The 23,219-nt window shown below is 46.9% G+C and overlaps 1 protein-coding gene across 2 annotated transcripts in view; it reads left to right on the top strand.

Annotated features, from left to right (window-relative positions):
- slc29a3 (solute carrier family 29 member 3) overlaps window positions 1-22,264 on the top strand; it is a 42,805-nt gene extending 20,541 nt beyond the window's left edge. Inside the window, exons 2-6 of one of the 2 annotated variants that reach the window (XM_078199374.1) lie at window positions 5,380-5,700; window positions 9,470-9,552; window positions 11,504-11,730; window positions 12,600-12,762; window positions 17,955-22,258. In XM_078199374.1, coding sequence (XP_078055500.1) covers window positions 5,446-5,700; window positions 9,470-9,552; window positions 11,504-11,730; window positions 12,600-12,762; window positions 17,955-18,615 — 1,389 coding nt within the window. In that variant the 5' untranslated portion in view covers window positions 5,380-5,445 and the 3' untranslated portion in view covers window positions 18,616-22,258. Of the gene's footprint in view, window positions 1-5,379; window positions 5,701-9,469; window positions 9,553-11,503; window positions 11,731-12,599; window positions 12,763-17,954 lie in introns of both variants that reach the window. The other variant, XM_078199373.1, reaches the window with a different exon arrangement.
- The last annotated feature ends 955 nt before the right edge of the window (window positions 22,265-23,219 follow it).

Raw genomic sequence — 23,219 nt, forward strand, 5'->3', positions numbered from 1 at the left:
CCTCCAACACTCCAAAGATGTGCGGGTTAGGTGGATTGGCCGTGCTAAATTGCCCCTTAGTGTCAGGGAGACAAGCTAGGGTAAATGCATGAGGTTATGAGGATAGGGCCTGGGTGGGATTCTGGTCGGTGCAGACTCGATGGGCCGAATGGCCTCCTTCTGCACTGTAGGATTCTGTGATTCTATAAATGCGCAGGTTAGGTGGATTGGCCACAGTAATTTAGTGTCCTACGATGTGTAGGTTAGAGGAATTACCAGGTAAATCCATGGGGTTACAGGGAGAGGGCTTGGATAAGCAGCTCTGTTGATGAGTCGGTGCAGGCTCGATGGGCCACATGGCCTCCTTCTGCACTGTAGGGATTCTATAGTAAAAAGAAAAGGACTTGATGGGGATGAGACTTGATTGGATAGCTCTTTCGGAGAGCTAGCGCAGGCTGGGTGGGTTGCCTCAGCACTGTAAGATTCTGAGAATTTAACTGTTTTGAAGTTGCAGCTATCTGGATGCCCACTTTGTGTTGTGGTTCAGTGCGTTTGTTATTGAGATTTTTACCAGTATTGATATTTTTGCAAGAAGCCCATCCAATATTGGAAACTTACCAAAAATGAACAATTATATTTTAATACCTAGAATTGGGGCAGGAGAGGCAGAAGAAATTCTTCTCTTGTTTGCCTGTTACTGTAGTCTTTCCTTACCTTCTGTAAGCCTTCTCAGAGATGGGCTGACTGAGCATTGTCTATATCCCAGATTACCGGAGGAATCTGGCCACATTACGAGTCTGAGCACTTCACAGTAACTCTAAGGTTCGACTCAGACTTGAGTGAGGTAATTGCCACACCCATCAACTTTAGAATTCTCTTCCTGAACTTTCTCCCTAACTTGTTAAGTCTTCTTGAAAAGCTACCTCTTTATCATTTTCTTAATTCTTTCATGGGATGTGGGTGTCACTGGCCAGGCCAACATTTGTTGCCCTAATTGCCCTTGAGCACTTAAATGTTTTGGGGCATTTGGTGCAGAAGGTTCTGTAAAAGCATGGATAGTTTTTTTTTTGGTTACATTTATGGGCGGCACGGTGGCACAGTAGTTAGCACTGCTGCCTCACAGCGCCAGGGACCTGGGTTCGATTCCTGGCTTGGGTCACTGTCTGTGTGGAGTTTGCACGTTCACCTCGTGTCTGTGTGGGTTTCCTCCGGGTGCTCCGGTTTCCTCCCACACTCCAAAGATGTGCGGGTTAGGTGGATTGGCCATGCTAAATTGCCCCTTACTGTCCCGGGATGCAAAGGTTAGAGGGATTAGCGAGGTGAATATATGGGGTTACGGGGATGGGGCCAGGGTAGGATTGCTGTCGGAGCAGACTCAATGGGCAGAATGGCCTCTTTCTGCACTGTAGAGATTCTATGATTCTATGATCTTGGCATGGCAGATCTTTCACTTCAAGTCTTGTAACTCCACTGGACTGTACCTTTAAAGGCGCTATGAAAATGTCACTTGTTTTAATTTCAAGGCTAAGGCAAGAACTTGCCTTTATTTGCAACCTTTCATGACCTCAGGAAGGTTTCAAAGATCCAGGAAGAAATTTTTGGCGATGCCATTAGTTCTTTAAATAACGGGCCGGACACCAGCAGAATTTCTCAATATGACACAAAATGGGGTCATGGAATATTTTACATCCACCCAAGAGGGCAGTCGGGACTTCAGTTTAACATAGAATCCTTACAGTGCAGAAGGAGGCCATTCAGCCCATTGAGTCTGAACCCACTCTCCAACAGAACGCATGACCAATCCCCCAAACCTGCACGTTCTGGGACACTAAGGGGTAATTTAGCATGGCCAATCCACCTAACTTACACATCTTGGGACACTAAGAGGCAATTTAGCATGGCCAATCCACCTAACCCGCACATCTTTGGACACTAAGGGGCAATTTAGCATGGTCAATCCACCTAACCTGCACATCCTTGGACACTAAGGGGTAATTTAGCATGGCCAATCCACCTAACCCGCACATCTTTGGACACTAAGGGGCAATTTAGCATGGCCAATCCACCTAACCCGCACATCTTTGGACACTAAGGGGCAATTTAGCATGGCCAATCCACCTAACTTACACATCTTGGGACACTAAGAGGCAATTTAGCATGGCCAATCCACCTAACCCGCACATCTTTGGACACTAAGGGGCAATTTAGCATGGCCAATCCACCTAACCCGCACATCTTTGGACACTAAGGGGCAATTTAGCATGGTCAATCCACCTAACCTACACATATTGGGACACTAAGGGGTAATTTAACATGGCCAATCCACCTAACCTACACATATTGGGACACTAAGGGGTAATTTAACATGGCCAATCCACCTAACCTACACATATTGGGACTGTGGGAGGAAACCGGAAGTAACCCACGCAGACATGGGGAGAACGTGTAAACATCTTGCACAAAAGATGACACCTCCGACGGTACAGCACTCCCTCAGTAACACCCTGGGCATGGCAGCCTAGATTCTGTGGTTACATCCCTGGAGTGGCCATTGAACCTTCTGAATCCAAAGGCAGGAGTGTCAAACACGGAGGGGTGGCCGGCTCATTATTGCTATTTACAGGAACAATTCAAATTACAGATGAGTTTTATTCATGCATTGCTTTAGCCCTCATCTGTGTTACCAAGGAGTTTGGCAAAGAAAATGACAGCAGTGAGCATTGTGACTCTGACTGTTGGGTACGGGTTCCAACCTGACCATTCACAGCAAGAAGACGCTTTGACAAGTTACTCATCATATTCATCATAGTTAGGGTGCATTGACCTGAACAGGCGCCGGGGTGTGGCGACTAGGGGAATTTCACAGTAACTTCATTACAGTGTTGATGTAAGCCTTACCTGTGACTAATAAATAAACTTTAAGCTTAAAATAAAATTCACGTGGAGCATAAATATCAGAGTTGTAGGGTCTAATGGCCTGTTACTGTGCTGCAAATTCGATGCAATCATTTATGGTTCTAATTTACTAATTAAGTCTGAGTCATTCCTATTTTTCAATTGTATAGTGAGTTTGTAGATATACGGTGGCACAGTGGTTAGCGCTGCCGCCTCACAGGACCTGGGTTAGATTCCCGGCTTGGGTCACTCTGTGTGGAGTTTGCACGTTCTCCCCGTGTCTGCGTGGGTTTCCTCCGGGTGCTCCGGTTTCCTCCCACAGTCCGAATGACGCGCTGGTTAGGGTGCATTGGCCGTGCTAAATTCTCCCTCAGTGTAACCCGAACAGGCGCTGGAGTGTGGTGACGAGAGGATTTTCATAGTAACTTCATTGCAGTGTTAATGTAAGCCAACTTGTGACACTAATAAATAAACTTAACTGCTGCATTAGCAGCTTCTAGTGTGATTTCATTATGAAATTACTGCACTAGCAAAAACTTAGATGCACAACAGTTACTGCACTGGCGAGTCAAGTCCTGCAGCGCGACTTGAACAGATAGAGGAGGAATGATGCCCTTTGAACCAAGCAGACGCATGTCAGAGAATAGATAGTGGGGCATGGATTTAGCAAATGTCTTTTGAGAGTGCATTAAAGTAGCTTTTATTTTTTGGGGAGACGTAACAGGTCAGAAGTAAGCAACTGTTTCATGGGCACATTGTCAAATACTCTATCACTGATTCAGAAAAGGAGATCAGGTGACTGAAAGCTTGATCAAAGAGGCAGTTTTTTAAGGAGAGTGTCATGTGAAGATGAGAGCGGTTGAAAGTACGGCTGCCACTGATGAGCTGAAGCAAGTGGAGGATGCACAAGGGGTTAGGTTTGGAGGAACACAGACTGGCTGTGGGACTGGAGGATGTTTCAGACGTAGGGGGAGGTCTGGGAGAATTGGAAACAAAGATGTAAACTTTGAAAGCAAAGGGCGCCCATGTAGGTCCGTGAACACGGGAGTGAGTGGTTAAGTGGAAATTGGTGCAGTTTCAGCTCTGGGCAGACAGGTTTTGGGTGAGCTTTAGTTTACAGAGGGTGGGGGGGGCTGGTGAGGGGGGCGTTGGAATAGGTGAGGCTGTTGGGTTTGAGCTGCCGTGAGTTGAGACAGGTGAAAGTAAACAGCAGGAAAGAGTGGAAACTGTTTCACATCCTTTCTAATGAGAAACTGGTTGCATAGCAGTGTCAAACCCTTCGAAGAGGCATTGCTACCCTCTCGGAGGCTGAAAAAGTTGAATAAGCATTGTTGGCCGAACAGGAGATTGTATTGTAGCGACTGTATGTAAGAAATAGGAGGCCATTCGGCCCCTCAAGCCTGCTAACTTTGGATGATTCAGAACACAGTTTTCATTAATTCATTTTCTTCATAAAGTTAATCAGGTCGTTTGTATTGTGTACTTGCTATGACCTTCTTAGTGATTTAAAACTCTCCCGTTTAAATCTCATTTTTAACCAAACTTCTCCTGAAATGATAAAGATTTGTTTCTTAAGAGATTAAATTCTCATTCAACTGCACCATAACCCTTAATACACCTGGTTTCATCACCTGTCACCTGGTTTATTGTTGGCACAAATATTGGACCAAACATTATCATATCCCAGAAGGGTGGCACAGTGGTTAACATTGCCGTCCCAGGAACCCGGGTTCAATTCCACCCTTGGGTCACTGTCTCTGTGGAGTTTGCACGTTCTCCCCGTGTCTGTGTGGATTTCCTCCGGGTGCTCCGGTTTCCTCCCACACTCCAAAGATGTGCAGGAAATTCGGCATGTCCACTACGACTCTCACCAACCTTGACAGAAAGCATTCTTTCTGATTGTATCACAGCTTGGTTTGGCTCCTGCTCTGCCCAAGACCGCAAGAAACTCCAAAGGGTCGCAAATCAAGCCCAGTCCATCACGCAAATCAGCCTCCCATCCATTGACTCTGTGTACGCTTCCTTCTCTATGAATGGTATGCTTTGTCTTTATAGCATTGCAAGGAACAATACTTTTCACTGTATACTAATACATATGACGATAATAAATCAAATCAAATCAAAAGGTTAGGTTGATTGGCCATGCTAAATCGCCCGTTGGTGTCAAGAGGATTAGCAGGGTAAATACGTGGGGTTACGGGGATAGGATCTGGGTGGGATTGTGGTCGGTGCAGACTCGATGGACCGAATGGCCTCCTTCTGCACTGTAGGGATTCTATGATGACTGGTAGGAAAATGGTTATTGGGGCCAGGCACGGGTGTGAGAAATATAGTTAGATTCATTCAGCGTCCACCAACTCGTAAATGGGAAGTGAATCCAGTAAAAATGATGAAGTTTGGTGTTTAAAGGTTGCACTGTCTCCAGGTGAATATCTGACTGTTGTATTCGCATTGTCCTCCAACAGTTTATTAACCCACCCTTTGGCCTCTTCTGATGCATTTCAGCCTCAGGAGATCTGAATAGAAGTTGTCCCGGTGACCTCCACTGGCAGAGTCCCAGCACCAGCGGTGATGGAAAGCCAAGACTCTTTGCACAGGGACCCGAGCTCACAGACTGAAGAGGAGGATCCTCTGATCTACACGCCGTTGATTAGAAGTCGCTTCCACCAGGCTCCTCCCGACAGGTTCAACGCCGTGTATATGATTTTCTTCTTCCTGGGGATTGGCTCCCTGTTGCCATGGAACTTCTTCTGCACGGCAAAACACTATTGGCTGTACAAATTGAGCAATGGGACAGACCAGTCTCCCCAGCAGAACGACCTAGGTGTGAGTATCAATGTGTTGTGTCGTGGTACATGCAGTAACTCTGTTTTAGGACAAACATAAGAACTAGGATCAGGAGTAGGCCATCTGGCCCCTCGAGCCTGCTCCGCCATTCAATAAGATCATGGCTGATCTTTTTGTGGACTCAGCTCCACTTACCCGCCCGCTCACCATAATCCTCAATTCCTTTACTGTTCAAAAATGTATTTATCCTTGCCTTAAAAACATTCAATGAGGTAGCCTCAACTGCTTCACTGGGCAGGGAATTCCACAGATTCACAACCCTTTGTGTGAAGAAGTTCCTCCTCAACTCAGTCCTAAATCTGCTTCCCCTTATTTTGAGGCTATGCCCCCTAGTTCCAGTTTCACCTGCCAATGGAAACAACCTCCCTGCTTCTATCTTATCTATTCCCTTCATAATCTTATATGTTTCTATAACGTCTCCCCTCATTCTTCTGAATTCCAATGAATATAGCCCCAGTCTACTCAGTCTCTCCTCATAAGCCAACCCTCTCAACTCCGGAATCAACCTAGTGAATCTCCTCTGCACCCCCTCCAGTGTCAGTATATCCTTTCTCAAGTAAGGAGACCAAAACTACACAGCACTCCAGGTGTGGCCTCACCAGCACCTTATATAGCTGCAACGTAACCTTGCTGTTTTTAAACTCCATCCCTCTAGTAATGAAGGACAAAATTCCATTTGCCCTCTTAGTTACCTGCTTCACCTGCAAACCAACTCCTTGTGATTCTTGCACAAGGACACCCAGGTCCCTCTGCACAGCAGCATGCTGCAATTTTTTACCATTTAAATAATAGTCAATTTTTCTGTTATTCCTACCAAAATGGATGATACAGTTTTGAACTGTAATGTTAAGTAGTGTAGAAGTTATAGTACTGGATTCGCTACCCACCTTGTGTGAGTTTAGATCACCAATAGTGAGTTGTTAACCCAGGAGAAAGTCCTACTCCATCTTGCACACCATTCTGACTTAGAAATATTCATGAATGCTTCGAAATGTATCGCTGGTCCCACAATAGAGAGTCAAAATCCTGGACAACACTAACAACATTGTGCGTGTATCTATGCTACATGGATTACCATGATGTGGAGATGCTGGGTTGGACTGGGGTGGGCACAGTAAGAAGTCTTACAACACCAGGTTAAAGTTCAACAGGTTTATTTGGTAGACCCACCTGATGAAGGAGCAGTGCTCCAAAAGCTCGTGCTACCAAATAAACCTGTTGGATTTTAGCCTGGTGTTGTGAGACTTGTTACTGTACGGTTCAAGATGGTGACTCACATCACCTTCTCGATGGTAATGAGAGCTTGGCAGTAAATGCTGGCCTAGCCAGCGACACCCACATCCCATGAACGATTAAGGAGAAAAACCCCACCCTGGCAAGTTAACAAACTCAATCTGACAAACGCACTTTGAGAGATACAAGATTGCCATAAAATCCCAACTTGTTCATTAGGTTAGAGTAGCATCTTCCTTTTAAATTAATCTGTCTGTCACATGTCAGGTGGAAGTGGCCATTCACTTGCTCCACTTTCTCGGCAAGGGGCGGTGGGTAACCGATACAGCCTCCCAGGACTAACAAAAACAAAATCACCCGTTGAAGGCAAACCCACCAAATTCTACTCAAAATCTTACCAAGAAATTGGCATGGTGAGGATCATTGTCACAAAGCTTCTGTCCAACAATGCCCTCTCCTCCCGCATGTCAATCAATGCATTTTATTTTCTCTGTTCTTTGATTTGATTTGATTTATTATTGTCACATGTATTAACATACAGTGAAAAGTATTGTTTCTTGTGCGCTATACAGACAAAGCATACCGTTCATAGAGAAGGAAAGGAGAGAGTGCAGAATGTAGTGTTATAGTCATAGCTAGGGTGTAGAGAAAGATCAACTTAATGCAAGGTAAGTCCATTCAAGAGTCTGACAGCAGCAGGGGAGAAGCTGTTCTTGAGTCGGTTGGTACGTGACCTCAGACTTTTGTATCTTTTTCCCGACGGAAGAAGGTGGAAGAGAGAATGTCCGGGGTGCGTGGGGTCCTTGATTACGCTGGCTGCTTTGCCGAGGCAGTGGGAAGTGTAGACAGAGTCAATGGATGGGAGGCTGGTTTGCGTGATGGATTGGGCTACATTCACGACTCTTTGTAGTTCCTTGTGGTCTTGGACAGAGCAGGAGCCCATACCAAGCTGTGATACAACCAGAAAGAATGCTTTTCAAAACCTCAGTTCTACCAGCAGTTTCACAGGCTTTTACCACACACAAACAAGTCATCCAGAAACAATGCGGCTGCCTCTATTTCCAACCCCACTTCCTCTCCACCTCAGCATAATCTTCATTTCTTTTCTCACCCACGTATTTTTCTAGTTTCCCGTTAAATGTATCTATACTATTCGCCTCAGCCACTCATTGTGGTAGCAGTTTCCAAGTCCTCACCACTCCCTTTCTCCTGAATCATTTGCTGGTGACTTTCTTATATTTACAGCGGTCTTGTGGCACAATGGTTAGTGTCCCTGCCTCTGAGCCAGAAATTCCGGGTTCAAGTCCCACTCGATGGGATGCCCTGGTTTGATGGCCAGGGAAAGTGCGTTTACAATGCCACCACAGAGATTGATAATCAACCTGTGAATCCTTCCCACACTAGCCCACTGGTCGGTGGTAAGAGCAGGAAGGATTCCTGATCAACCATGTGATGGGAAGAACATTCAGGCCTCCACCATCACCATCCAGATATACAGACAACAGCAAGCCTGTAAACGTGTTCGTTGCCACAGCAACTCGGACTCCCTGAGTGAACTAGAACATACCGCTTCCGGATAATTATGGCTCCCAGATTAGGCCCACCAACGAGGTGGAAACAACCTGACTCCATCCAGCCCATCAGACTGTGTCATAACATCTGAGACGTCTTTGATTTGATTTATTATTGTCACATTTTAAAGTTTATTTATTAGTCACAAGTAAGGCTTACATTAACACTGCATGAAATTACTGTGAAATTCCTCTAGTTGCCACACTCCGGTGCCTGTTCGGGTCAATGCACCCTAACCAGCACGTCTTTCAGAATGTGGGAGGCAACCGGAGCACCTGGAGGAAACCCACGCAGACACGGGGAGAACGTACAAACTCCGCACAGGCAGTGACCCAAGCCGGGAATCAAATGTGGGTCCCTGGTGCTGTGAGGCAGCAGTGCTAACCACTGTGTCACCGTGCCACCCCATGTATTAGCATACAGTGAAAAGTATTGTTTCTTGCGTGCTATACAGACAAAGCATACCATTCATAGAGAAGGAAACGAGAGGGTGCAGAATGTAGTGCCACAGCCATAGCTAGGGTGCAGCGAAAGATCAAATTAATGCAAGGTAGGTCCATTCAAAAGTCTGACAGCAGCAGGGAAGAAGCTGTTCTTGAGTCGGTTGGTACGTGACCTCAGACTTTTGTATCTTTATCCCGACGGAAGAAGGTGGAAGAGAGAATGTCCGGGGTGCGTGGGGTCCTTGATTATGCTGGCTGCTTTGCCGAGGCAGCGGGAAGTGTAGACAGAGTCAATGGATGGGAGGCTGGTTTGCATGATGGATCTATCAGGTCACCCTCTCCTGGAGAAACCTGTCCAGCCTTTCCTGATGGTTAGAATCTCTTCAGGTCTGGGGTTGTCTTTTTTCACCTCAGTATCATTTCTGTAATATAGAGAGAGCAGTTTAATCCAGCGTACCACAAACTGGTGAAGCTTACAATTGTTCTGATTTATTTTCTAGAATTATTTTGAGAGTTATCTTTCGTTTGCATCAACCGTGCCCTCGCTGCTGTGCCTGGTGGTGAACTATCTCCTGGTGAACAAGTAAGTATGGGTGACAGGGTCGGACTCTTCCTGCTTCCTGTTTAACTCGTCTCAACAAAGTGCTGCATAGTAAGAAAGACTGACTTTCGTCACACTAATGTCCTTTAGGGAAGGAAATCTGCCGTCCTTACCCGGTCTGGCCTACATGTGACTCCAGAGCCACAGCAATGTGATTAACTCTCAACTGCCCCCTGAAATGGCCTAGCAAGTCGGCACCCAGAGGAAACCCACGCAGACACGGGGAGAATGTGCAGACTCCGCACAGACAGTGACTGTTGTCAACATTATATAGCGGTCAATATTGGGCAGCACGGTGGCACAGTGGTGAGCACTGCTACCTCACAGTTCCAGGGACCCGGGTTCGATTCCCAGCCTCAGGTCACTGTCTGTGCGGAGTCTGCACGTTCTCCCTGTGTCTGCGTGGGTTTCCTCCGGGTGCTCCAGTTTCCTCCCACACTCAAAGACATGCTGGCTAGGGTGCATTGGCCGTGCTAAATTCTCCCTCAGTGTACCTGAACAGGCGCCGGAGTGTGGCGACTTGGGGATTTTCACAGTAACTTCATTGCAGTGTTAATGTGAGCCTACTTGTGGCAATCATAAATAAACTTCAAACCCAAACCAGGAATCGAACCCAGGTCCATGGCACTGTGAGGCTGCAGTGCTCACCACTGTGCCACCGTGCTGCCCAATATTGACCGCTATATAATGTTGACAACCGCACCTTCTAATTTGAACTGATTTTATTTCGCTGAAGGGCATGGTTACGTGTGCATGGGTTTTACACAGCGTTATACCATCACAGAAACACAGAGCAGAGAAGGAGTTCATTCAGTCCATTGTGCCCCTGCTAGCTCCTTGGTACAGCTGTCCAATTGATCCCATTTCCGTGCTCTCGCCGCAGAGTCTTGCAATGTTTTCCCCTTTGGGATTGATTCCTTTTCGAAAGTGACTATTGAATCTGCTTCCAACAATCTTTCAGCCGCTGTGCTCCACATTTCAACTCGCCGCTTCTATTTATTAATTCTTATGTGAATCACCTTGCATCTGTGCCCTTTGATTCTCCACCCCCACCACTGGAAACCAATTCTGCTTGTTTCCTCTTATCTAAACCGTTCATGGCATTGAACAACTTGATCAACCACCCCACACAGCTTCAATCCCTCCACATAATTGGGGTCCCGCACCCCTTCTACTTTTCTTGTAACCCTCCTTTCCCACCCTCCCTTAGACCACCTCCTTCTTCCAGGATCAGATACAATACTGCAGCTGAGGATTAATGATCCCAGGGATGAAAATCTTGATGTACGAGGAGAGTTTGAGGATTCTGGATCTGTACTCGATGGAGTTTAGAAGGATGAGGGGAGGGATCTCATGGAAACTTACAGAATACTGAAAGGCCTGGATAGAGTGGACATGGGGAAGATGTTTCCAATTAGTCGCAGAGACTAGGACCTGAGGGCACGGCCTCAGAATAAAGGGATGAACCTTTAGAACCGAGATGAGGAGGAATTTCTTCAGCCAGAGGGTGGAGAGTCTATAGAACTCATTGCCACAGAGGAGGTCATTGAGTGTATTTAAGATAGAGATTGATAGGTTCTTGATTGGTAAGGGGATCAAAGGTTAAGGGGAAAAAGCGGGAGACTGGGATTGAGAAACTTATCAACCATGATTGAATGGTGGAGCAGACTCGATGTGCCGAATGCTCCTCTATCTTATGATCTAACCAGCTTTGGCTTAGCCTACTTGCTTTTGCACCCCATTCCTCTCTGAGTGAGAGTAAGGATTCCCTTTCAGCAGCTTTCTCAATGTGCCTGGCCATCTTCAGAGACCTGTGTAACCAGACCCCCCTTAAGATGGTATTATGATAGCTCACACCCTGCATTGCCCTGTGTGGAGGTTTGGATTGGAACGTTTCAGTACTGTTTCTGGACATTTGCTCTTTCTCTTTTAGGATCTCTGCTAAAGTCCGGGTGCTCTCTTCCCTGTTCGTCATGCTCATTATATTTTGCGTGACCACCATTCTGGTGAAAGTGGACACATCCTCGTGGACATACGGCTTCTTTGGTCTGACCATGGCCTGTGTGGTCATCGTTAGTGGAGCATCCAATATGCTTTTGGGCAGCATTTTCGGAGAGGTCGGAAGGTTCCCCATGAGGAATTCACAAGCTTTAATCTCAGGTAGGTTGCAGCACCAGGATCAGGCCATTCAGCCCAACTGGGCAATGCCAGGATCAAGCCATTCAAAGCCTAGCTGGGCAATGCCAGCTAATTGTACTCCTCCCCAGAACTCTCCTCCCATTCCTCCTCATCGCACTCCATCAATACATCTTTCTGCTCTTGGTTCATGTCTTTATCTAGCACCTCATTCACTGCCATTAGCCTCAGTGCAAATTCCACCATCTCTTGAGTGAAGAAATTACTCCACAATTCTCTATTGGATTCATTAGTGACTTTCTAATCTATTTGGCCCCACAGGAGTGGAAATGTCCTGGAATTGTGGATCTGTACAGCACAGCAGGCCATTCAGCCCATCGAGTCTATGCCAGCACTTTCAAAGGGCAATCCAGTTAGTCCCACACCCCCACTCTCTCCCCTTATCTCTGCAAATTTTATTTCCCCTTCATCCAATTCCCTCTTGAAGGCTAACATTGAATCTGTATTCCTCGAGTTTCCCTCGAGTCGCCTCTGGTTCCTTTGCCCATCACCTGAAATCTTTGTCCTCTGGTTACCGACTGTTCAACCACTGTTTCTCTCCATCTGCTCCTTCTGAATGCTCAGAACTTTGCACACTTCTGTCATAACTCATCTTGCCGCTCTCTACTCTTAAAGAGAGCAAGCCCAGCTTTTCCAATCCAATCGCGTCACTATCGTCCCTCCTCCCTGAAGTGACTCCTCTGTCAGAACAGACGGAATGATCGAATGACGGGAAACCCAATGGTTTACAGGCTCCTGGTTCCTCCGCTTGAAAGCTGAAGATTTGCGTCTACATTTGGAAAGATAAACGCTCCGTTCTCGGTGACTGATTACTTTTCTTGCTTCTTCTACAGGTCAGGCCATGGGAGGGATGTTTAGTGCTGTGGCTTCAGTAGTGGACCTCGCTACCGCCAGTTCCATTTCAGACAGTGCACTGGCTTATTTTATAACCGCTGACATTTTCCTCGTCATCTGTATTGTCCTCTATTTGATTTTGCCCTGCCTCCCGTATTCCAGGTAAGATGTTCCTTCATCGTCTTTCTGAGAATCCCGACGGTGCAGAAGGAGGCCATTCAGCCCATCGTGTCTGCACCAACCACACAATCCCAGCCATGCCCTATTCCCGTCTGGCACTTGGGCCCTGGTTTTACCGGCATGCCCGCGGAGCGAGTGAAGCAATGCAAAACGGCATTCTCCGTTGGCTTCGGACGTGATCTTCAGAGCCTCGAGTGGGCGAGGCGGTAAAATTCCAGCCTTGAAATCTCTCCGTCATTTCTTTGACAACTGATATTGCAATAATTCCAATGTGAATGCCTGGGAGCGCCACCACCTGCACGATCCACCCCCCCCAAGTCACTCACCATCCTGACTTGGAAATATATCACTGTTCCTTCATTGCCACTGGGTCAAAAGCCTGGAACTCACTCCCTAACAGCACTGTGGGTGTATCTACACCGCATGGACTGCAGCGGTTCAAGAAGGAAGCTCACCACCACCTTCTCAAGGTTGACACGGTGGCACAGTGGTTCGCACTGTTGCCTCACAGCGCCAGGGACCTGGGTTCAATTCCGGCCTCGGGTCACTGTCTGTGTGGAGTTTGCACGTTCTCCCCCGTGTCTGCGTGGGTTTCCTCCGGGTGCTCCGGTTTCCTCCCACATTCAAAGATGTGCGAGTTAGGTGGATTGGCCATGATAAATTCCCCCATAGTGTCAGGGGGATTAGCAGGGTAGATCTGTGGGGTTGCTTAGATAGTGCTTCGGTGAAACTGTTGCTTTACAGTCTCGATGGGCCAAATGGCCTCCTGTGCTGTAGGGATTCTATAAATTAGGGATGGGCAATAAATGCTTGCCCAGCCAGCGATGCCCACATCCCAAGAAAGAATGGAAAAGTAAATTATTAATATATAATTGGCTGTGCATGAATACAAGTCTGAAATATTTTCAAAATATTGGGTGGGATCTTCTGGCCTCGATTGCCCCAAAGCCAGGAAATCCCACCTGAGGTCAACAGACCTTTGCATGGGGTGTGGTGACACGGTGGCACAGTGGTTTGCACTGCTGCCTCACAGCACCAGGGACGTGGGTTCAATTCCCGGCTTGGGTCACTGTCTGTGCGGAGTCTGCACATTCTCCCCGTGTCTGCGTGGGTTTCCTCCCACAATCCAAAAGATGTGCTGGTTAGGGTGCATTGGCCATGCTAAATTCTCCCTCAGTGTACCCGAACAGAGTGTGGTGACTAGGGGATTTTCACAGTTACTTTGTTGCAGAGTTAATGTAAGCCTACTTGTGACGAATAAATAAACTTTAATTTATGGCCCGTGTCCCGCCCGCTACGATTCCCGTGGTGGGTGAGACGGGAAAATTTCACCCACTGTCTTTCTGGGTTAAAAACATTGCAGGTTAACAAGTTTGGGCTCCTGTGAATCTGGGATTGAATCGGACTCGGTTTGACAGGAAGAAAGCTCGTTCTTTGTGGGTGCAGCAGAATTCCTTACGGGCATGGACTCCAGAGTTGCGGTGCTGGGGGAGTTGGGCAGGGGGAAAATCGGTAGGAGGGTGCAGCGGTAACTCAATTTCAAGTGCGTACAAATCTACAGCACAAAGGTGACCAGGAATACAATCGGCCAGGGAAGCACCATTGAAGTGATTGGGAAATATCACACTGGTGCAGAGAGAGAGAAGTGGAGAGACATTGCAATTATTTGCAGCAATAATCCTCACTGATTGTTTTCTGTCCTCCAGCATAATTAAAATGTAGGCAGTGCCTGCAAATCGCTAATCAGCATTAGTTACAATCCTATCAACAGTTGAATTGTTGTCACAAGGGATGAATGAGACTAATAGAAAAGAAAACATTCTTGCTCTGTTACTTTCTTGCTTGTTGATCAATTCGGACACTTCCCTTTCATGTGAGCGACTGGGCTAATTACAGATGTTACTCGGCTAAATTCTTTTGTCCTGGCTCTGATGAGGGATGGTTAAAACAAAAACATGCCAGAAGGAATACTTTCCTACTTCTGTGTCACGCAAGTTAGTTGTGCTGAGGTGCAGAGCGAAACTTCCCCCAACTCAGTAACAAGCTTTGGCCAGGATCCTAGATAAATGTCGGATAAAAGCGAATTGCTACGGATGCTGGAATCTGAAACCAAAAGGGAAAACGCTGGAAAATCTCAGCAGGTCTGGCGGTATCTGTAAGGAGAGAAAAGAGCTGACGTTTCGAGTCCAGATGACCCTTTGTCAAAGCTAAAGGCATAGAAAGTGGGAGATATTTATACTAGTATTATTTAGTATGAATTTAGTGCAAATATCTCCCACTTTCTGTGCCTTTTAGCTTTGACAAAGGGTCACCTGGACTCGAAACGTCAGCTCTTTTCTCTCCTTACAGACGCTGCCAGACCTGCTGAGATTTCCCAGATAAATGTTGCTGACTGCACATTCTCATTTCCTCATCAGTTCAAGGTGGTTTCATGTTTATGGACCTGCACAGATCGGGACATTCCAAAAATCAGTCCCATGAGACATGCAGTCCGTAGGGAATAGGTTATAACCACTGTGTAGCTAACCCTCCCTTGTACACTTGTTAACTACTAGGAACGTAGAAGTAGTGTAGATGCCAGGGGCAGTAGTTGGGACTAGCTTAGTGGTTAAAAACTGGACAACATGGACAAGCTGGGCCAAAGGGCATGTTTCCATGCTGTAAACCTCTATGACTCTATGACTAAGCAGGAGTAGGCCATTCAACCCATCGATCCTGCTCTGCCACTCAGTACAATCTTGGCCAATCCATCCACTTCAATGCCTTTTTCCCACAATATCCTCTATCCCGTTACAGAATATTCACAACGCAGAGGGAGGCCACTTGGCCCACCAAGTCTGCACCAACTCTCTGACTTACCCAGGCCCATCTCCTGCCCTTAACCCTATGCATTTACCCCGCTACTTCTCCGAACCTATGATGTGGAGATGCCGGCATTGGACTGGGGTAGACACTGTAAGAGGTCTCACAACACTAGGTTAAAGTCCAACATGTTTATTTGGTAGCACGAGCTTATGGAGCGCTACCCCTTCATCTGACTCACCTGATGAAGGGGCAGTGCTCTGAAAGCTCGTGCTACCAAATAAAACTGCTGGACTTTAACCTGGTGTTGTGAGACTTTTTACTGTCTCCGAGCCTAGACATCTTGGGATACCAAGGGGCAATTTAGCATGGCCAATCCCCCTAATCCACACATTTTTGGACTGAGAGAGAAACTGGAGCACCCGGAGGAAATCCATGCAGACACGAGGAGAAGGTGCAAAGCCTGCACAGACAGGGACCCAAGGCCGGAATTGAACCTGGGTCCCTGGTGCTGTGAGGCAGCAGTGCTAACCACTGTGCCACCGTGCCACCCATTATGTCATTAGTATTTAGAAATCTATCAATCTCTGCTTTAAACATACCCAATGGCTGAGCTTCCACAACCCTCTGGGTCAGAGATCTCCAAAGGCTCACAACCCAATGAAAATATTTCATTTCATCTTGATCCCAAGTGGCTTCTCCCTCTTATTTTGAAATTGTGCCCCCAAGTACAAGACTCTCCAACCAAGAGGAAACATCTTACCCGCATCTACCCCGTCTACTCCTTTATCATAGAATCCCTACAGTGCAGGAGGAGGCCATTCAGCCCATCGAGTCTGCACCGACCACAATCCCACCCAGGCCCTATTCCCATAACCTTACTTATTTTCCCTACTAACCCCCTGACACTAAGGGGCAATTTAGCATGGCCAATCAACCTAACTCGCACATCTTTGGAGTGTAGGAGGAAACCGGAGAACCCGGAGGAAACCCACGCAGACACGGGGAGAACGTGCAAACTCCACACAGACAGTGACCCAAGCCGGGAATCGAACCTGGGTCCCTGGCGCTGTGAGACAGCAGTGCTAACCACTGCGTCATCATGCCGTGTATTTTGAAGGTTTCAATTAGATCACCTCTCAGTCTTCTGAACTATAAGAGAATACAGGCCCAGTTTACCCAACCCCTCCTCATTAGACAGTCCCGCCATCCCTGGAACAAGTGACATTATATTAGCTGATCAGACTTGATTCAATAAAACATTCCAGAGATTCTTGTACTTTTTTGTTATTTGGTCAACCTACAACAGTTCAATAAGCATCTGTTTTGGAATGTAGATGAACCAGTTTGCATTCTAAGCACTTGGTGCCTGCAAGAACTATCAGAAAGAAGGAGATTTGTATTTCCATTGCCAAGTGCCCCGTGTTGAATGAATTGGAGTACAACAGAGAGGCTGCAACTGTGCCAGCAAAGCAAAACCTCACAAATAGCAATGGCCCGTTAAGCTCTGTTGGATGGGATTGGTTGAGGACACTGGGAGATGTGCCCCTCCCACTATATCTTGAATTCTCAGCAAAATTGAGTGAGGTGGCACGGTGGTTAGCATTGCTGCCTCACAGTGCCAGGGCCCCGAGTTCAATTCCGGCGTAAGGTGACTGTGGAGTTTGCACATTCTCCCTGTGTTTGTGTGGATTTCCTCCCACAATCCAAAGATGTGCAGGTTAGGGTGGATGGGCCATGCCAAATTTCCCTTTAGTATCCCAAGAAGTGCAGGTTAGGTGGGGGGAGTGGATTAGTGGGATAAATGTGTGGGCTTACGGAGATAGGGCAGGTTAAGATACTCTGTCGGAGATTTGGTGCAGACTCAATGGGCCAAATGGCCTCTTTCTGCACTGCAGGGATTCTGAGAATGACATCACATCACAAGTCAGCACTTTGCAGAGAGCTTCCAAATTTGTCCACAGATTCATAGATTCCTACAGTGCAGAAGGAGGCCATTCAGTCCATCGGCTCTGCACCGACCACAATCCCACCCAGGCCCAATCCCCATAACCCCATGTATTTGACCCTGCTAATCCCCCTGAAACTAACGGGATAATTTACCATGGCCAATCAACCTAATCTAATCTTTGGAGTGTGGAAGGAAACCCACGCAGACATGGGGAGAAGGTGCAGACTCCACACAGACAGTGACCCAAGCCGGGAATCGAACCCGGGTCCCTGGCGCTGTGAGGCAGCAGTGCAAACCACTGTGCCACCCACGTCAGTGGTGACTATTTTCCGTCATTTTAATTTAACAGGATAATAATGTGCATATTTGACAATTGCGTGTCCCACCTTAACCACAACTATAAACTGCTCTTTGTCTCCAGCCACTACCAGAAAAGTTTGAACGAGGGAATACAAAGCGCCGGTTCATTCTGCAACGATACTGGCTCCTTAAATGACTCGTTTGAGAATGCTTCCTCATCGAACGACGCGGGCACTGTCCCTCCGTTGAAACCCATCCTGAGGAAGACAGCGTGGCTGGGCTTCAGCGTCTTCTACACCTTCTTCATCTCCATCATCATCTTCCCTTCCATCTCGTCCAGTATCAAGTCCGTCTCAAAGAACACAGTCAGCGTGTGGACCACTAAATACTTTGTGCCCTTGACCTGCTTCCTCCTGTACAACTTTGCAGACTGGACTGGCCGACAGACAACAGCCTGGATCCAGATCCCTGGGCCGAAGAGTAAAGCCCTCCCCGTCCTGGTGCTTTTGAGGACCTTGTTCTTGCCCTTGTTCATATTCTGCAATTACCAGCCTCGAGAACATTTGCAGATGGTTTTCTTCCATTGGGATGTTTACCCTGCCATCTTCATCTCCGCTCTGGGCCTTACCAACGGATACCTGGGGACTTTGCCCATGATCTACGGCCCAAAGGTCGTGCCAAAAGAATTATCCGAACCCACTGGTGTGGTGATGTCCTTCTTCCTCACTCTCGGTCTTGCTGCCGGTTCTGCTTTCTCTGTCCTTATTGTCCATCTGATATAGCAAAGAGTATTTGGGTTTTTTTGTGAGATGTTAAATTAATTGAGAATTGTCGCGGACCAGGACTGGACTCTCAGTCACCTCATGCACAAAGTAGTTGGACTACTAGCCAACTATACCATAAAATATTATCGTCACTAGGCGAAGGATAAACTGACTATTGCAGTTCTGTGATGACGCCCAAGTTATCATAGAATCCCTACAGTGCAGGAGCAGGCCATTTGGCCCATCGGGTGTGCATCAACAGTCCAACAGAGCATCCCACCCAGGCCCTATTCCCGTAACCGCACGTATTTACCCCACTAATCTCCCCCTAACCTACACATTTTTGGACACTAAGGCTCAATTTAGCATGGCCAATCCATCTAACCGGCACACCTTTGGGCACCAAGGGGCAATTTAGCATGGTCAATCCATCTAACCGGCACACCTTTGGGCACCAAGGGGCAATTTAGCATGGCCAATAATTTAGCATGGCCTAACTTGCTCATCTTTCGGACTGTGGGAGGAAACCGGAGCACCCGGAGAAAACCCACGCAGACACGGGGAGAACGTGCAAACTCCACACAGACAGTCAGTCACTCAAGGCCAGAATTGAACCCGGGTCCCTGGCACTGTGAGGCAGCAGTGCTAGCCACCGTGCCGCCCATTAAGTTCTCGTTTAAATGGAGTCCACCTTCAGCAATCCCAGATCAACTCCGAGGTAGGTTTCCTAATCGACCCAAGCCACGGCAGGAAGGTTGCCTTCCTCTGTTCGAAGCGTCACCATTGGCTTCCTGCTCATTAAGAAATGGTTTACGGTTTTGTAAATGGAGATAAATTTTCCCTGGGTGTTCCTTAGCCCTAATTGCGGGACATCAGTCCACATTGTGCAGCCTTGCCCCCTCTCCAATCAGCCCTTCGTTGGGTGGGATTGCTCAATCAATGCCAAATGGAATTAGGAGAAGGATGGTTATAAAGTACATTCACACCCTCCTGCAACAACAGTAAAGAGACGCCATATCCAACCCTACAACATGGGTCGGATAAGGACTTCAAGCAGAGTGTTTTAAACCCTTAGTCATTCTCAGGAACACCTCAGTTTTGCCAACCGCGCGAATCCCTTATATTCCCAGGGGTTATTCAAAGAAACAAAAACATAGGATTAGATTTTTAGATTAGATTAGATGACCTTTTTAATCTTCTTGGAGCAGAAAGGATGTGCTCTGAGATTTCCATAAATCAAGTGGCTTCCATTTTTGAAAGGTTTGTAGTTGGGACAATATTTGGTGCTTTTGAGAGGTTTAGGAAAGTGATCTTTCTTCTCGTTGGTATTGAACTCGGTGCTAAGTTAATTTCTCTCTTCTGCACGCAGCAGGATGAATATTGAACGAGTGATAGTCTATTAAAATCTGGTCAGACGCAATCATGAACTTTACTGGTTTACGATCTGCCAAATGTGTGTACACACGCGAGCATTATGGAAATTTCACCGTGGAAAAAGCTAACAAATAAAAAATACGGATCTATTTTTAACATTTTTAACCAAAGTGGGCGGACTGTTCCTTTTTCCTCTGCCGCATCGACAGGGCAACCATTTTGAATGTGGTTGAGTATTTCAAGTTGATGGTTGGGTAAAAGGGCATGGGTTCAAACTAATGTAAGAAATATTGCCACTAAGAAAAGACTGATTAACATTTCAAATAGATGTTCAAGAAGTGAAAACCATCCATCACTCAAGACTTTATTGCATGGTATTGGGGCACTGTTCTTCCATAGAATCCCTACAGTGTAAAAGGAGGCCATTCGACTTATCGAGTCTGAACCAACTCTACGACAGCGCATGTTACCCAGGCCCTATCCCCATAACTCCACATATTTACCCTGCTAATTCCTCTATTTTATACATCTTGGGGCACTAAGGGGCAATTTAGCATGGCCAATCCACCTAACCCGCACATCTTGGGTCACTGAGGGGCAATTTAGCATAGCCAACCCACCTAACCTACACAACTTGGGACACTAAGGGGCAATTTATCATGGCCAATCCACCTAACCCGCACATCTTGGGTTACCGAGGGGCAATTTAGCATAGCTAATCCACCTAACCTACACAACTTGGGACACTAAGGGGCAATTTAGCATGGCCAATCCACCTAACCCGCACATCTTGGGTCACTGAGGGGCAATTTAGCATAGCCAATCCACCTAACCTACACAACTTGGGACACTAAGGGGCAATTTATCATGGCCAATCCACCTAACCCGCACATCTTGGGTTACCGAGGGGCAATTTAGCATAGCTAATCCACCTAACCTACACAACTTGGGACACTAAGGGGCAATTTATCATGGCCAATCCACCTAACCCGCACATCTTGGGTCACTGAGGGGCAATTTAGCATAGCCAATCCACCTAACCTACACAACTTGGGACACTAAGGGGCAATTTAGCATGGCTAATCCACCTAACCCGCACATCTTTGGAGTGTGGGAGGAAACCTGAGCACCCGGAGGAAACCCACGCAGACCCGGGGAGAATATGCAAACTCCACACAGACCGTGACCCGAGGTGGGATTCGAACCCGCATCCCTGCAGCTGTGAGGCAGCAGCGCTAACCACTATGCCGCCATCAATATGGTGGATTTCTCAATGGGATGGAATCAGATAGGGGTGAATCAGTGTGCTTACCTTGTGATGAGAGATCACTTGAGGATTTTGCGCTCACTTCTTGAACCATATTCAGAGCATGGAACATTCTGGCATCTGCGGTGAAGCAGGCTGGCGATAATGATTGGTACGGATGCATCAACCCAACTATTATGTGCTTTTATTTTGGGGTGGAATGGGAAGGTAGGCTACATGTTTCATGATTTCTTCTGACCCTGTTAATTGAAGATGTGGGTGAGAACTTTGCTGACCCTTTCTTCATGACGAAGATTAGGAACTCAACCAGTGGAGAGGAGCAGACACTAGCATGGGAATGAACACTGACATGCAAGTGTGTAGTTAAAAACCTTCTCAATTACGGCCTCTGGTTTTGGAATCATAGAATTCCTACAGTGCAGAAGGAGGCCATTCGGCCCATTGAACCCGCACCGACAACAATCCCACCTAGGCCCCAACCCCATAACCCCACATATTTACCCTGCTAATCCCCCTGACACTAAGGGACAATTTAGCATGGCCAATCCACCTAACCCGCACATCTTTGGGCTGTGGGAGGAAACCCACGCAGACACGGGGAGAACGTGCAGACTCTGCACAGACAGTGACCCATGCCGGGAATCGAACCCGGGTCCCTGGCGCTGTGAGGCAGCAGCTGAGCAGAAACTGATAGCCAAGTTCCGCACACATGAGGACGGCCTAAACCGGGATGTTGGATTTATGTCACATTATCAGTAACCCCCACAGCTTGCCTCCTGGACTTGCAGGCTGTCCTGTCTGGAGACAATACACATCTCTTTAACCTGTGCTTAATGCTCCCTCCACCCACATTGTCTGTATCTTTAAGATCTGGTTGGTTGTAGGGATTCGCATTCTAATCAGTATTCTGTAACTTGATTTTGTGTCTCTGTGCCCTGTTTGAGAGCACATTTCCACTCCATCTGACGAAGGAGCAGCGCTCTGAAAGCTAATGGTGTTTGCTACCAAATAAACCTGTTGGACTTTAACCTGGTGTTGTTAAAACCCTTGCTGTGAGGCAGCAGTGCTAACCACTGTGCCACCGTGCTGCCCTATGGGAAATATTTTCATGGGAAAATTTTTTTTTTTTTAATGTCTTCATGGCAAGGCCAGCATTTGTTGTCCATTCCTAATTGCCCCTAACCTGAGTGGCTTGCTGGGCCATTGCTGAGGGGCAGTTAAGAGTCAACCACGTTGCTGTGAATAGGGAGTCACATGTAGGCCAGACCAGGTAAGGACGGCAGATTTCCTTCCCTAAAGGATATTAGTGAACCAGATGGGTTTTTCCGACAATCGATGATAGTTGTCACCATTACTGAGACTGGTTTTCAATTCCAGATTTATTTATTAATTGAATTTAAATTCTACCAGTTGCTGTGGTGGGATTTGAACACATGTCCCCAGGATATTAGCCTGGGCCTCTGGATTACTAGCCCAGTGACGTTATCACTATCTCCGTGTAATTGTATGGTATTGTGTTGTGTCATCCCAAAAACATTATCAAGTGACCTATGTAAAAAGGGGAGGACTTGACCACTCTGTGTAGATCAGTTGCTCTGGGTACAAGGAATTCAAGCCATGTGTTTTAGACAACGCAATGATTATTTATTTATATCAAAAGATCGATCGGACGATGGTCCCTCCAAGGCGTGGAAGAATCATCTCCCTTCCTCCATTCTACTTAGGCTAGATTGTGTCTTGAAACTCCTTAAATCCCAAATACCATGGTTCACCATCCCCATATCTCTCGAAGTAAAGAAAACAATGGCAGAGTGCTTTTGGCACTGGGCTAGTAATCCAGAGACCCAGGGTAATGCTCGAGGGACGTGGGTTCGAATCCCACCATGGCAGGTGGTGAAATTTGAATTCAATAAAAATCTGGAATTAAAAGTCTAACAAATACCATGAAACTATTGTCAATTAGCATAAAAATCCATCTGGT

This window comes from Mustelus asterias, chromosome 28 (assembly GCF_964213995.1).
Source record: "Mustelus asterias chromosome 28, sMusAst1.hap1.1, whole genome shotgun sequence".
Classification (NCBI taxonomy): domain Eukaryota; kingdom Metazoa; phylum Chordata; class Chondrichthyes; order Carcharhiniformes; family Triakidae; genus Mustelus; species Mustelus asterias.